Here is a 17264-nt window from a genome sequence, read left to right on the forward strand (position 1 = left end):
ACGTTCAGCTCCTGATGGCAGCCATCCTTTAGCCAAGTTTCAGAGATGGCCACAGCATCATACTTGCCAATCTGTAGCTGAATTTCTAGATCGTCCATTTTATTGTTTATGCTGTGTGCATTCAAATATAACACTTTCAGTCGAATATTTGTAGCTTTCTCTTTTATCTGCACCACACCTCTATTGCCCTGTAAATGGCTGTGATTAAGGCTCATCTCCTGCCTATCCTTTCTATCATCTCTGTTGCACGCTATCTTTGATTTATTTCTGTTTTCCCCTTCCTCAGCCCTATCACTCTGGTTCCCATCTCCCTGCCAAATTAGTTTAAATCCTCCCTAAAACCACTGTTAAGTCTGCCTGCTAGGATACTGGATCCCTTTGGGTTCAGGTGTAACCTGTCTTTTTTGTACAGGTTGTACCTTCTCCAGAAGAGGCTCCAATGATCCAGGAATCTGAAGCCCTGCCTCCTACACCAGTCTCTCAGCCACACATTAATATGTCCGATCATGTTATTATTGCGTCATTAGCATGTGGCACAGGCAGCAATAGAAACATAGAAAACCTTCAGCACAATACAGGCCCTTCAGCCCACAAAGCAGTGCTGAACATGTCCTTACCCTAGAACTACCTAGGGTTACCCATAGCCCTCTATTTTTCTAAGCTCCATGTACCTATCCAGAAGTCTCTTAAAAGACCCTATCGTTTCTGCTTCTACCACCATCGCCGTCAACCCATCCCATGCACTCACGGCTCTTTGCATAAAAAACTTACCTCCAACATTTCCTCTGTACCTTCTTCCAAGCACCTTAAAACTATGCCCTCTCGTGCTAGCCGTTTCACCCCTGGGAAAAAGCCTCTGACTAGCAATCCTGAGATTACTACCCTGGAGGTCCTGCTTTTCAGCTTTCTACCTAACTCCCTGAATTCTCTCTTCAGGACTTCCTCCCTTTTTCTACCTATGTCATTGGTGCCAACGTGTACCAATACTTATGGTTGTTCATCCTCTCCCCTCAGAATACTCTGCACCCGATCCGAGACATCCTGTACTCCGGTACCTGGGAGGCAACACACCATGTGGGTATCTTTATCAGGCTGACAGAACCTCCTGTCTGTTCCCTTCACTATGAATTCCCCTATGACTACCACATTCCTCAGCTTCCTCTTGACCTTCTGCACCACAGAACCAGACTCAGTGCCAGAGACCCAATCGCCGTGGTTGTACTCTGACAGGTCACTCCCCCTCAACAGCATCCAAAACGAGATAACGATTACTGAGGGGGATGGCCACAGGGGTGCTCTCTACTATCTGAGCTCGTTCCACCTGCCCTTCCCTGACTGTCACGCACTTATCCAACCCCTACAGCCTCAGGGAGACTAACTCCCTATAGCTCCTACCTATCTCCTGCTCACTTTCTCTAATAAGCTGTAGGTCATCAAGCCGCAGCTCCAGATCCCTAACACGGTCTCTCAGGAGCTGTATCTCGGTGCACCTGGTACAGATGTGGCCATCTGGGAGACTGAAAGATTCCCAGGATTCCCACATCTGACACCCAGAGCAAAGAACTAACCTTACAGACATACTCTCTATTCCTCAAAAAATGCAAGGAAAAGCGAAGTTTACTTACCCACTTACCTCGCCAAAGCCCGAATGAGCCAAAGCCCGACCACTCTGACATGGTCACTGGGAGAATGTAGATCAGCAGCAGGAATCGAACTCCAATTGGGGATCAGTGGTGTGGTATAGCAATTGCACTAACCGCTACACTACTGTGCTGCCTATTTCAGTTCAGTATTGGGGAACTGCTGCTTATCTTTCAGATGAAAACAATGGAACTATTAGTCTGCAAAGGCATACCACAGGGAGGTAGACAACCAAAGATTAATATATCCTCCAGGCTTTTGGCTAAGTTCCAACACGTGACCTGAAGACTTTAAATGTGCCAGAGCCCTGTAATTTAATTCCTTGTCAACTGTAATTCATTATAATGTGCAGAATGTGATCTGTTTCCTATTAAAACATTATAAAACTCAGCCTCAGTAAGTCACTTCCACACGTAATGGCAGGCTGCTTACACTGCAGGACACACTGTGGGCTAATTGGAATTTCTTGTGAACTAAGGGGCTCTGACTCCGGGATAACATCTGATCACAGGGAATAAGGCAGAGGGATAACGTGGAAGTGTGTAACAGAGTCAGCTTAGAGTGACCTGTGAAGTCCACAATAGATGCGATCTCATTTACTCTTCATTCAACCCTGGAACATCTGGACCACAAAGATGCATCCATCAGGATGCTCTTAATCAATTACATCTCAGCATTTAATACCATCATCTTTTCAAAACTAATCAATAATTTCCAAGATCTTGGCATGAATACTTCCTTGTGAAATTGGATCCTGGATTTCCTCATTTGTAGACCGCAGTCAGTTTGGATTGGCAGCAACATCTCCTCTACGATCTCCGTCTGCACTGTTGAACCACTGGGCTGTGTGCTTAGTCCCCTGCCCCACTGGATTACACCTATGACTGTGCAGCTAAATTCAGCTCCAATATCAAATTCAAGTTTGCTAATGACACCACTCTTCCGGGCCAAAATAAAGGTGGTGATGAATCAACATACAGGAGGGAGATTGAAAATTTGGCTGAGCGGTGTAATAATAACAACCTCTCACTTAACGTCAGCTAAACCAAGGCACTGATTATAGACTTCAGGAGAGGGAAACCAGAGGTCCCATGAGCCAGTCCTCATTAGAGGTGGAGAGGGTCAGCAACTTTAAATTTCTGTGTGTTACTACTTCAGGTGACCAGTCCTGGACCCAGCACATAAGTGCAATTACAAAGAAAGCACATCAGTGCCTCTACTTCCTTAGGAGTCCACTGAGATTTGGCATGACATCTAAAACCTTGACCAACTTCTATAGATGTGTAGTGGAGAGGGTATTGACTGGTTGCATTATGACCTCGTATGGCAACACCAGTGCCTTTGAATGGAAAATCTTACAAAAGGTAGTGATGTTGCCGTAGTATATCTATAGCCCTCCCAACTATTGAGCACATCCACATGGAACATTGACGTAGGAAAGCAGCATCCATCATCAAAGATCCTCACCACCCAGGCCATGCTCTTGTCTCACTGCTATACCCTTGGGTAGAAGGTACAAGAGCCTCAGGACTCACATCACCAGGTTCAAAAACAGTTACTACCCTACAACCATCAAGCTCTTGAACAAAGCGGTTAACTACACTCAATTGCCCATCCATTGAGATGTTCCCACAACTAATGATCTCACTTTCAAGGACTCTTTATCTTGTTATTTCTCTTAATTTATTGCTATTCATTTATATTTGCATTTACACAGTTTGTTGTCTTCTGCACTCTACTTGATCTTACACTGATCCTGTTATAGTTACTACTCTATAGATTTGCTGAGTGTGCTTGCAGGAAAATGAATTTCAGGGTTAGATATGGTGACATATATGTACTCTGATAATAAAATTTTCTTTGGACTTCGAACTTTTCAAACTTTGAAAAGAAAGAAAACAATGAACAAAGAACCAAAATTTCTGAGCTGAGCTGGTGATGAGGTGAAATTGAGGCAGTGTTGGTCAGCAGAAGAATGCCAGAAGTTGCAGGCACAGGAATGCCAACCAACTAAAAGATAAGCTATCCCAATATGACCTTCTTTACATTGGTGAGACTTCTTGTAAATTGGGAGACTGCTTTGTTGGCCACCTCCGTTCCATTGCCAAAATTGGAACTTCCCAGTGGCCCAAAATTTTAATTCTGACATGTCAGCCCATGGCCTCCTCTTTTGCCAAGTTGAGGCCACCCTCAGGATGGAGGAGCAGCACCTTATATTCCCTCTGGGTACCCTCCAACCTGATAGCATGAATATCGATTTCTCATTCCAGTTAAAAAAATCCCCCCCCCTTCTTGTATTCCCCATTCTGGCCTTTTACAGTACGTCTTCTCACCTGCCTATCACCTCCCCCTGCTGCTCCTCCTTCTTCCCTTTCTCCCATGGTCCACTTTCCTCTCCTATCAGATTCCCTCTTCTCCAGCCTCTTTTTCTTTCCTACTCACCTGGCTTCACTCTTCACTTCTTTCCCTTCCCCCCACTTTTTATTCTGGTATCTCCCCCCTTCCTTTCCAGTCCTGAAGAAGGGTCTCAGCCCAAAATGTTGAAATTCATTTTCATGGATGCTGCATGACCTGCTGAGTTCCTCCAGCATTTTGGGTGTGTTCCTTTGGATTTCCAGCATCCGCAGACTTTCTCGTGTAAAAGCTAAGATACAGTGAGCACACGAGAGGTGGGGGGGGGTGCGGTGGGGATGATTAATGTGCAAAGCAAGAACATATACAAAGTGCTTGTGAAATTATTCCTCTGGTCCAGCCTGATGATATGTACACTTCTATCTATGAGGAATAGGCATTTGGTCAACGTAACTTGTCCTCTCTATTTCCTAGATTGTGGCTTGCTCAGTTTAAAGTCCCTGGCTTGGAAGGCTGGACTGGGCTGTTCCTACGGTTGTTGGGCATTGAGGGTACATTATGTATCCGAAGAGTCAGAGAGTAACACAGCAGAAAGTCAGGCCTTCTGGCCCAATTGCTCCATGCTGAGCACAGCCTCCTCCCTGCTGGTCCCACGGGCCCACATTCGGCCCACAACCCTTCAAGCCCCTCCCCTCCATATACCTATCCAAATGCCTCTTAAGCGTTGCGATTGTAACCCCCTCAACCACTTCCTCTTGTTCACTTCCGGGTACTCAATATCCTTTGTAAAGAATTTAACTCTCGGATCTCATTTAATATTCTCCCTCTTATCTTGTACCTGTGCCCTTTAATCTTGGACTCCCCAGCCATGGGGAAAAGATGGTGACTGTCCATCTTTATCCATTCCCTTCATGATTTTATAAACTTCTACAAAGACATGTGAAGTCACCTCTCATTCTCCTAAAATTACTGTATATGAAATGTAATTTTGCAAGTGTTCAAAAACGATCATTCCAATCCTCTGCAGACTCTGTATGGACCACAAATAACTCAAATGCTGCAGGTATAATTGAATTTCACAGGCTCACAGTCACACAGATGCAGTTTACACTCACAGAGAAGGGCTGAGGAGAGCTTGAGGGGGGAAATTTGATATCAGTAGGATGGTGGAAGTAAGTGTAATTGGGACCAATGTTTTTTGCATGTGATTAGTCACAGCTTCTGGAGTCAAATTTCTTCCTTGAGTGCTTAGTAAGAAAGTGCATTTTAAGGAAAACAGCGGGTAAGGTCTTTTTCTGGCCGTCAATGTTATAGGTTTGTTTTGTGGAAACCACTGCAGAAGTTGCGGCAAGGCAAGGGTTAAGATAATGTCGAAACAAGGATAGTTTACCAATAGCATGCAGTCACTCCTGGCAAGTGAGGCCTTTGAAGACCATAGCTTCCTACTGCGCAGTAGGAGACCAGAGCCCTTTGGCGTAGTAAGACAAGATATGGATGCAAACAAAGGATTCCCTGGTGACGGATACTATTGGTCAATTAATCTACTAATTTTGAAGTATCAATGTGGAGATTCTATTGGCTATTAATATCTGCATTATCATAATTTGATCATGCAAAGCAGGAATTGTACATCCAGAGGGTTACCAATTGGCTAGTATCTGTTTCCAGCTAGTCATTTCTGTATAAAAATGGCATTTCTTTGTTCAGACTTCAGAACAGTGTGGTGACAGGGGCCATGCAGTTCCCTTTGTGCACAAGTAAATAAACTGTGATAGAGGAAGCAGTCTGAATATTTGGAGTCCAGTTAATCAGCAACAATAACACAACACTGTATTGTATTATTCCACCCTTGTGGTCATGCTGTGATATTCTCTAGAGCTTGTACAACATATGCACAAAGGTCTAGTGGGTAGAAACTGCAAAACGTATTAGTTTGTTTCTTCAACCATAAGGCGGTGCGGTGCTATAAATAAAACAAGCGAAAATCTATAAACTTTGCAGTCACTACCTGCAACGTGGAAACCACCTCATCTCCAATTTCCTTGGTGGACACAATGTAACGGAACATCCGTTCAGGGTCAATAATGGTGTCTTCTTTCTCCCAACGGACGATGATAGGCTTTTCGCCATGAGCAGTGCAGCTGACCTCCTTCTTCTGGCCTTGGGTTGCCAGGGTGGTGTTTGGGTATGATGTGATCATGGCGGGGACTGCAAAGATAGAACACACAGATTTTGGTCAGTCTGAGTGGAGACAGAATGGTGAGCTTACCTCAAGAGCATCAAGAAGGTGGTTTACCATCAGCTTAACCAGGTAAATAGATATTGGTCTAGCCGGAATCACAAACTTCACACATGTGAATGTAACGTCCTAGAAACCATGCCAAGTATCCCTGTTCTTAGATGCATTTGCTATGCAGTTTTAAAGCTAATTACAACTACACCTCCCCAATCTAGAGATTCAAAAAAAAAACACCTCATCATCAAAAAAACTGCACAGATGTGGTGATTTGAATTTGGAAACATATCCCAAGGTGCTTCCAATCTGTTAGGAAATATATTTAAACAGCTGTAGTTCTATTTCCATTTAAATTTATGGAAATGCATTTACATTAGGAAGAGCACAAATTCCTATTCACATCATCACTTTATAAAACATTGATTAAAACTGGTTTGAATATAGAACATGGAACATAGAACAGTATAGCACAGGCCCTTCGGCCCACGATTTTCTGCTGACTTTTTAACCTACTCCAAGTTAATCTAATCCTTCCCGCCCATACAGTCCTGCATTTTTCTTTCATCCTTGTATCTATCTAAGTGAGTCTTAAATGTTCCCAATATATCTGCCTCCAGCACCACCACCAGCAGTGCATTCCAAGCACTCACCATTCTCTGTGTGATAAACCTCCCTCTGACATCTCCCATATACTTGTCTCCAATCACCTTAAAAGAATGCCCTCTCATATTAGCCATTGTGACCCTCGGGTAAAGGCACTGCTTGTCTCTTTGATCAATGCCCCTTATCATCTCATACGCCTCTTTCAACTCGCCTCCTATCCTCCTTCTCTTCAAAGAGAAAAGCCCTAGCTTCCTAACCTTTCCTTATAAGATATAAGTTCAGGTATCAACCCGGTAAATTGCCTCTGCATTCTCTCTAAAGCTTCCATATCCTTCTTATAATGAAGCTACCAGAACTGAACACAATGTGTGGTCTAACCAGAATTTTTTAGAGCTGAGATATTACCTCAAGGCTCATGAACTCAATTCCATGACTAATGAAGGCCAACACACCATTTGCCTTCTTACCCGATCAACTTGCCTGACAAATTTGAGGGATTTATGGAACCCCTAAATCCCTCTGTTCCTCCATACAGCTAAGAATCCTGCCAACAGGTGGAAGTCAAGATGGCGCTAAACGGCAACTCCTTTGCTGACATCTTTGGAAACAGCTGTATTGCTATCTTTTACATCTCTTTTTATCCTTTCCAAGGTTTTTTTGAAGACCCTGACCTGGAGTTACACTCTGACTTCAGTTCTTCGTGGGAATGGGATCCACTCTCAGGGCCTTATGACCAGCTACTTTTTGATCTCCCAAAGGCGTGGCCTGGAAGACTAGCCTACCTTCATGTTTCCAGATTTTCTTGGCTCTGGGGATGTGCTGATTCTAGGCTGGTGCCCCCGATTGAAGCATCGCGGGAGAACACGGAACATCGGGAGCAGCGGGTTCGCTGCTGGGGTTTGTGTGTCTGGGGAGCTGGGCCTTTCTAGTGACAACTCTCTGGGCGCAGAGCTCGGAACAAGTAACGCAACAGACTCTGAACATCATTAATCAGCGAGGTGTTTTTTATGTCTCCCCTCTCGCTGTGAAATGGGGACACCTCTTTTTCCCTTATTAGGGGGAGGGAGGGAGGGAGGGAGAGAGAGAGAGAGAGAGAGAGTGCGAGAGCGCGCACCTGTGGTCTGTCAAATGACAGTGAATGAGTAGTTTTTGGGGTACTGCAAGACTGTGTCTTTATTGATGTTTGTTGTATGGTTGAGTGCTCGTTGAAGGGTACCGATGCTTTTTTGCTGGAGGGGGTGGGGGGTCATTGCCTTGCTGCTGCTTGTGTGTGGGAGAGGGGAGCGGGGGGGGGGGTTCTAACATTTTAACCGTTATTTATTCTTTGGGGCACTCCTCTGTTTTTGTGGATGTTTGTGAAAAATTTCAGGATGTATATTGTATCTATTTCTCTGACATTAAATGTACCTATTGAAACCTATTAACTTTGTACTCTGCCTTTAAGTTTGACCATGCAAAGTGAATCACTTCACACTATTCCGGATGGAAGTCCATCTGCCTCTACTCAATCCAGCTCTGCATCCTAACTATGTCCCATTGTAACCTAGCACAACTTTCTACACTATCCACACCATTGAAGTTCATCTGTTTTTGCTCTCTCCCTCTCTTTCCAACTGCCATAATTATTCTGTCAACCAGATTACTTTATCTGCTTTTTATCACCATAACACGACACTGGACTCACCCTATGCAACCTCTCTAAAACTTAAAGCTGTTTTGTTTTCTCTCTTTCTCAGTTCTGATGAAAGATCCTCAACTCAAAACATTAACTCTGTTTCTCTTTCCACAGATGTTGCCTGACCTGTTGAGTATTTCCAACATTTCCTGTCTTTGCTTCAGAATTCCTGATTTTTACTTATTTTAAACTGCAGTTGTTCTGCATGAGCAATCATGGTCTCCATGACCATAACTGTTCTTGGCAAATTTTTCTGCAGAAGTGGTTTCCATTGCCTTCTTCTGGGTAGTGTCTTTACAAGATGGGTTACTGCAGCCATCATCGACACTCTTCAGAGAATGTCAGTGGTCGCATAACTAAGACTCGAGATCTGCACCAGCTGCTCATACAACCATCCACCACCTGCTCCCATGGCTTCACGTGACCCTGATCGAGGGACTAGGCAGTTGCTACATCTTACCTAAGGGTGACCTGCAGACTAGCGGAGGGATAGAGTGGCTTACATCTCCTTTGATTGAGATGTATCTCCACCCCACCACCCTGTTATTAGCCACAATAATTTGAGGTATCTCTTCAACCTGTAGCACTCTTAACATTCACTTCAGCCCCAGGCAGTGCCTGTTCTATCAGACCACGTCTAGAAGAGAGCGATGTTGCATAGGCACTGCGCTGAAAAGTCAAGCCTTCCTGTGCATTAGATGCTCTCAAGTAGAGTTGCACAGCACCTTGTGCCTCTCTGCATTAGTATACGTGCTCTAAAGAAGAAAAGGGAAAAAAATAAGAGTGGCTGATGGTTACAACTGTTCTGTCATTGAGTTTGTCATTGTGGGAGCTTTGAACAAAATTGCAGCTCCACATTCGAAGCATGCAGTTATGGCCCTGACAGCTTGTTAGCTTTCTATGGTTGTCAGGGTCTACGCTGCAAGGAGGATTTTTTTTTTGATCTCATCCTTGTAGAAAAAATCTTGCTGTTTTGCCTGCCTGTTTCTTGAAATCTGTGCAACTCGCTTGTAATGACTTCCCAACAGTTAGCAGGGTTTCCAATGCTTCCCCATCGACCTCATTCTCCCTCCTGGTCTTTACAGCTTCACAGGTGTATTGTGAAAGATATGCTAATGTAAAATAGAGTGCTTATTGCCCTGAGTCAAACTGGCTTGTCAGTACAAGCAACAAAGCGCTTGCACTAGCAGCTACAGAAAATGGAGTAAAATCGGTTGAGGAGGATTAAACTGACCCAAAGATAAGATAAAATTAGCATTATTTTTTACATATATACCGAAACATCAAAACATACAGTGAAATCACGCTGTTTTGCATCAATGACCAATAAAGTCTAAGACGTACTGGGGACAGCCTAGAGCAAGGCAAGAAAGAACTGGCACAAGGCATTGATATGATAGTTAGTCAAAAATGGTTATCATGTGATCACGCTGAGAATCCATGTTCAGAATCAAACATTCCCAAATCAGGTCAGAAAATCTCCAGAGAAAAGAGTCTTCTATTTGATCCAACAGTGTTGCAAGTATACAGCACCAATATTGTGCTTAAGTTGTAAAATATATGTACTTCTGAAATTAAGAATATTATAAGTAAGTCTGTCACAAATACAACTTGTGAAGATTACAATATTAGTTCCCAAAAGTGTCTGGCCTATCTCTGTCACTATGAATTTATCACTGTCTCTCCTATAGCTCCTCTGCCTTCAACTTTCACAAATTAGATTGTCATTTCTGTGTTTTGCATTATTTTGATTTGAACATAACATATTTTGGGAGCTCCAACCACAGGCGGAGATAAGTTTCACAGTGAAGAATGAGGGGTGACCTCACTGAAACCTATAGGGTGGTGAAAGGCCTTAATAGAATGGATGTGGAGAGGATGTTTCCAATGGTGGGAGAGTTTGAGACCAGACGACATAGCCTCAGAATGGAGGGACGTCCTTTTAGAATGGAGATGAAGAGGAATTTCTTTAGCCAGAGAGTGGTGAATCTCTGGAATTTATTTCCTCAGGTGGCAGCTGATGCCAAGTTAGGTTGATAGATTCTTGATTAATCAGGGCATGAAGGACTACAGGCAGAAGGCAGGAGATTAGGCCTGAGAGGGGAGATGGATTGGGCCATGATGAAATGATGGAAAAGGTTTGATGGACCAGATGGCCTAATTCTGTTCCTATATCTTATAGCCTTATCTTGGCCTAGGCTGGATCTTTGAGATGAGAGGAGAGTGTAGGCATACACAGTTTCAGCTGAACTCACAGCCACAGGTTAAATGAGAAAACTTTCTCTCTATACTTCCATTGCAACTCCAGCAGCTAATAGTATATTTTGTTGCATTGTGGACAGGCAAACCACCATTTTTACTTGTATGATTTTCAGGAGTGACACAGAAACCAATAATATGTCAATCAGATTTATTATCAGAATCTGTTGCTTTTTTGTAAAACTCTAGTTATGTTCTTTCAACATATTTATCTCATTGAGTCCTACAAATGGAGCCTGTTTGGCCCAAGGTGTCTCTGCTAATTCTTCAAAGATCCATTGAGTCCTACACTCGATCAGTTTCTCATACTATTATCTCTCTTTAATTGTAATAAAAAGATGGCAATTTTGGAAATCTGAAGTAAGAACAGGAAATGCTAGAGGTACTCTGCAGGTCTGACAGCTTCTATAGGATCATAGGATCTAGAAGCAGAATTAAGTCATTCAGCCCATCAAGTCTGCTCCACCATTCCATCATGACTGATTTATTATCCCTCTCAGCCTTATTCTCCTGCTTTCTCCCTGTAACCTTTGACACCCTGACTAATCAGGAACCTATCACCCTCTGCTTTAAATAAACTCAATGACTTGGCCACCACAGCCATAAGTGGCAATGAATTCCACAGATTCACCACCCTCTGAGAAATTCCCCCTCATCTCTATTCTAAAGAGTTGTCCTTCTATTCTGAAGCTGTGCCCTTTGATCCTAGACTCATCCACTAAAGGAAACATTCTCTACACATCCACTCTAGCAAGACTTTTCAAGATGTAATAGGTTTCAATGAGATCTCCCCTCATTCTTCTAAACCACAGTAAGTACAGGCCCAGAGCCAGCAAAAACCTCCTCATATGTTACCACTTTTATTCACAGAAGTATTCTTGTGAAACTCCTCTGGACCTTCTGCAATGCCTAATAAAACTTCAGCGTGACATCCTTGCCATTATATACTAGTCCTCTCAAAATGAATGGCAACAATACAATTACCTTCCTTACCATTGATTCAAACTTCAAGTTAACCATTAGAGAATCCTACACAAGGATTCCCAAGTCCCTTTGCACCTCTGATTTTTGAATTTTCTCTCTGTTTAGAAAATAGTCTACACCTTTTTTCCTTCTCCCCAAGTGCATGACCCTGCAGTTCCCTACACTATATCTACCACTTTACTGATTTTTCCCAATCTAAGTTCTTTTGGAGACTTTCTGCTTTCTCAACACTACCTGCCTCTTCACCTATCTTCTGCAAGTCTGCAAACTTGGCCACAAGCCATTAATTCCATCATCCAAATCATTGACGTATAGTATGAAAAGAACTAGTCCCAACACGAGCCCTTGCAGAACACCACCAGTTAACCAGAAAATGCCCTCTTTATACCCACTCTTTGCATCCAGCCAGTCAGCCAATTTTCTATTGATGTCATTATTTTTGCTGTAATATCATGGACTCTTACCTTAGGCAGTCTCAGTTGTGACATCTTGTCAAAGGCCTTCTGAAAAATCCAAGTAAACATCATCCACTGATTTTCCTTTGTTTATCCTGCCTGTTATTTTCTCAAAGAATTCCATCAGATTTGTCAGGGAGATTTCCCCTTAAGGAAACCATGCTGACTTCGGCCTATTATATCATGTGCGTCTAAGCACCCCAAAATATCACCCTTAATAATGGATTGTAGCATCTTTGCAACCACTGAAGTCAGGCTACCTGGCGCCATGGTAGTATAGCAGTTAGTGCAACGCTGTTTTCAGCTCATAGCATTCCGGAGTAAGAGGTTCAATTCCAGTGATGTTCTATAAGGAGTCTCTGTATGTCTTCCCCAGGGAGTAGGTGTGATTTCTCTGGGCCTTCTGCTTTCCTCCCCTAGTCCAAAGATGGTTAATTGGTCTTTGTAAATTGTTCCATGATTACATTAGGATGAATTGGGTTTGTGATGGTTGCTAGGGAGGCATGGCTCAAATGGCCAGAAGGGCCTACTCCACACTTAATCACTAAATTGATAAAAATAATTTCCTTTCTTCTGCCTAACTCCTTTCTTGCAGAGTAAAATGACATTTGTAATCTTCTGACATGTCTATCCACGGCCTGTCTACTGTAAAGATGAAGCCACACTCAGGTTGGAGGAACAACACCTTATATTCCATCTGGATAGCCTCCAACCTGATGGCATGAACATCGACTTCTCTAAGTTCCGCTAATGCCCCACCTCCCCCTCGTACCCCATCTGTTATTTATTTTTATACACACATTCTTTCTCTCACTCTCCTTTTTCTCCCTCTGTCCCTCTGACTATACCCCTTGCCCATCCTCTGGTTCCCCCCCCCACCTTGTCTTTCTCCCCGGACCTCCTGTCCCATGACGCTCTCATATCCCCTTTGCCAATCACCTGTCCAGCTCTTGGCTCCATCCCTCCCCCTCCTGTCTTCTCCTATCATTTTGGATCTCCTCCTCCCCCTCCTACTTTCAAATCTCTTACTAACTCTTCCTTCAGTTAGTCCTGACAAAGGGTCTCGGCCTGAAACGTCGACTGTACCTCTTCCTAGAGATGCTGCCTGGCCTGCTGCGTTCACCAGCAACTTTGATGTGTGTTGCTTGAATTCCCAGCATCTGCAGAATTCCTGTTGTTTGCGTTTGTAATCTTCCAGTCCTCCGGAACCAATTCGACAATCTCTTCAGTTACCTCTTTCAGAACGCTGGTGTGTAGTCCACCTGGTCCAGGTGACTTACTCACCTTCAGCCCTTTCAGCTTCTCAAGCACCTTCTCCTTAGTAATAGCAACTATACTCACTTCTACCCCCTGACACTCTAGACTGATGCAAAATACATATTACATTAGTCCATCATTTCATTGTCCCCCATTACTACCTCTCCAGCATCATTTTCCAGTGGTTTGATATCCACTCTTGCTTCTCTTTTACTCTTTATATATAAGATAAAACATTTGGTATCCTCTTTTATTTTATTGGCCAGCTTTCCTTCATATTTCATCTTTTCTCTCCTTACAGCTTTTTAGTTACATCCTGTTCATATTGAACAACTTCCCAATTACCTAACTTCACACTAATTTTTGCAATGTTGTAGGCCCTCTCTTTACCATTTATGTTGTCTTTGGCTTCCCTTGTCAGTCACAATTCCCTCATCCTTCCTTTAGAATACTTCTTCATCTTTGGGATGTACCTACCCTGCTCCTTCCGAATTGCTCCCAGAAACTCGAGCCATTGCTGTTCTGCTGTTATCACTGTTACTGTACTCTTCCAATCAACTTTGGCTATTTTCTCTCTCATGCCTCTGTAATACTGATACATCCGACTTTACCTTCTCCTTCTCGAACTGCATGGTGACTTATGCCCCCAGTTGAACCCATTAAGTTAGCTCCATGAATTGATGATATTACTGACGTCATCTTATACACAGTTTTTAGGTGAAGCAGCCTTTAGTATGTCGATTACCAAAGCAGTTAGATTAACAAGGAACATATTAGATCTATCTGCGGATATACTTTCCATATTAATATTACAAGGTACCAAACTGATGGAAAAAAAAACAATTGTGTAGTGCTTACATTCACAAGCCATACACATAAATCTGTCTGCTTGTTTCAAGAATGATGTGTGGACAAGAAGAATGGGGTAATGGATTGAACTTTAGCACCTTTGAGCATTAAACTGAATGATATTACAGCTTTCAGTGCTTCAAGGTGTGTTTCAAACAAACAAATGTGTACACACAAGCCTAGTCATATTTCGATTATAAGGTTGTTATCTTTTTTTTTGCTAAGGGAACAAAAGCAAGGAGGTTATGTTTCGGTTACAAACACGAGAAACTCGTAGATGCTGAATATCCAAAGCAACACACACAAAGTGCTGGAGGATCTCAGCAGGTGGGGCAGCATCTATGGAAAGGAGTGAACGGTCGATGTTTTCAGGCCAAGACCCTTCATCAGGACTCCTCTTAAACAGAGGCCTGAAGGAGGGCCACGGCCCGAGCTGTTTACTCTTTACCGTAGATGCTGCTAGGCCTGCTGAGTTCCTCCAGCGTTTTGTGTGCATTGCTTATGTTTTGGTTATATAAGGTTTTGGTGAGTACTCAGGTAAAGTATTAGTCTTCTTCGAGTCAATGCAACACACAGCATTGACCCAGGCCTTTTGGAACACCAGGTCCATGTCCATCAACTGCACATTGACACTATTCTCACATCAATCTAATTCGTTATTTTCCCTACCTTGTCATCACTCCTCTCCTTCCACTCACCTACACATGAGGAACAATTTGCCAACCTGCATGTCTTTGGGATGTGGGATGAAAGTGGGGCTCCTGTAGGAATACCTCACAGTCACAGGGAGAAGATACAAACTCTATACTGCAGCCACGGCCAGGACTGAAGCCAGTCCTCTGTCACTGCGCCCTTGATATCCTGACGTAAACAATAATATTATTGCGTTCCCACTGTCACGTACCCTGTGACGGGTTAAAGAACCAGCAGAAACAGAAAATACTTTGGAGTCTGGTTTTGCTATTAACTAATGGTATTTATTAGTAACTAGGCAATACAGTAATATAAAATCAGATAAATCAAACAGGTTAGCAATGATTGATTTTATATATATGTGTGGAAATATAGAAACCAAGCTTCTTCAAGCCTGGGGGTAAATGGATACAGTCTTACAGTGATAAGTAAAGTTCAGTTCAGTTCGTGGTATTGAGTTCAGTAGTGGTGGAGAGAGAGAGAGAGAGAGGTTTGAGTCTTCAGATGTCGTCGATTCTTCCTGTTGTCCTCCGAAATCCTTCAGAAGTCACCAAATGTGACCACAACAAAGGGGACCGTTCTTCTGTGGTGGAATTATCAACCCAGGCGAGTGTTGGACACATGACCGTTCTTCCTGTGACCGTGTGAGTTTCGCCAGGTGCTTGGGTTCCCCCCCCCCCCCCCCACCACAGTACAAAGACATACTGGTTGGTAGGTTAATTGGTCATTGTAAATTATCCCATGATTAGGCTAGGGTTAAATCAGGGGGCTGCTGGGCATCATAGCTCAAGGGGTTGGAAGGGGCCTGATCCGTGCTGTATCTCAATAAATAAATAAATACATTCAGTCGATTCCTGTATCTCAGTGGTGGTGGTGGAAGCAGATAAGACAGCAATGTATAAGGGACAGACACAAAAGCAGGTAGGGAATGGAGGGCACACATAGATGAGATTAGATTGATTTGGCCATTGTAGAAACGTTAGGCTGAAAGGCCTACTCCTATGCTTCACTATTCTATGTAATACCTGCAATGGGCTAGGCTTGTATCTCTTAGATGAGCTGGAGGGGACCTACAAGACAAGGAGAATGTGGTCTGAATGTTTCTTCTTGAACTCTAGATCTTAGAATCACTGTTGAAAATGAAGGTTTGCCCATTTAGTTATGATTTTTCTCTGAGGGGTTGTGAGTCTTTGGAACTTCTTCCCTCAAAGAATGATGAAAATGGTGTCCCAATATGCTTAAGGAAGAGATGGGTGAATACTAAACAAGCAAGGAGCTGTAAGGTAGCTGGCAAAATGGAGCTTAGTTTACAATCAACCTACAGGTTTGGAAGGTTGAGTGGCCTATTCCTGCTCCTTATGTGCGTCCCTCCCACAGGAAGTGTATCAGATACTGAACCATAGTGATAGGGTTAAAGGAAACAGACAGCACGCAGATGCAGCAGCTTGGAAATCCTTAACCCCAGTGCTATACCACAAAAATGGACGAAGAACAGATTTAAACCTCATATGTTTCAAATGGTATACATTTAAATGGTATTTAAACCTCATATGTTTCAAATATTAGAAATGTATACAGTACACAACTTGAAATTCTTATTCTTCACAGACATCCACAAACCAAGATATCCAAAGAATGAATGATCGTAACTTCAAAACCCTTTATAATAAATTAAATCAATTTGACTACCAAGATGGCGATAATCATGAAACAGTACTTCTCCCACCGAAACATCCCCAAATCACCTTCAGTCCCACTTGCACAATTATCTGGCATTTCCCACAACTGTTATGAATATTGTCCAAATCACTCAGAATGTAAAACAAAATGAAGCAGGGGTGTTTGCTTCCCTTGTGGCTGCATTATTAGCCGAGATTTCTCTTCCGTCTTATGACTGAACAAATATAATCATGGAACTCCCCAAACAAATTTAAACTATCAGTGTATTGCTGAGAATCACGTCAAAGAAGATTACCTGTCTTTGGTGTGTGTAATGAAATCATAAATCTGTTCTTTATAAACAACACCCTTTATTCACAGTACACAGAGGAAATTTAAACCAATTCCGCACCCCTTCCCACAGCAATCTACATCGCACTTCAGATAGTGGAAGTCGTTGTATTGTTGATGCAAGCTGGAAGCTTAAAATGACATGACAGTTTTATCACCAAGTTTGCTAGGTGCAAACATTGGCCCACAATTTGCTGTTGGCATAACAATGAGGTTAAAGGTCGTGGCCAGCAGTTGAGTGTCAATCTTA

At 42.9% G+C, this 17264-nt stretch overlaps 1 protein-coding gene across 1 annotated transcript in view; it reads right to left on the minus strand.

Moving 5' to 3' along the window:
- Positions 1–17264, minus strand: part of LOC140199708 (cell adhesion molecule DSCAM) — a 652770-nt gene that overhangs the window by 185177 nt on the left and 450329 nt on the right. The window contains exon 11 of the mRNA XM_072262186.1: positions 6002–6201. Coding sequence (XP_072118287.1) covers positions 6002–6201 — 200 coding nt within the window. The remainder of the gene's footprint in view (positions 1–6001; positions 6202–17264) is intronic.

Source organism: Mobula birostris, chromosome 6, assembly GCF_030028105.1.
Source record: "Mobula birostris isolate sMobBir1 chromosome 6, sMobBir1.hap1, whole genome shotgun sequence".
NCBI classification, from domain to species: Eukaryota; Metazoa; Chordata; class Chondrichthyes; order Myliobatiformes; family Myliobatidae; genus Mobula; species Mobula birostris.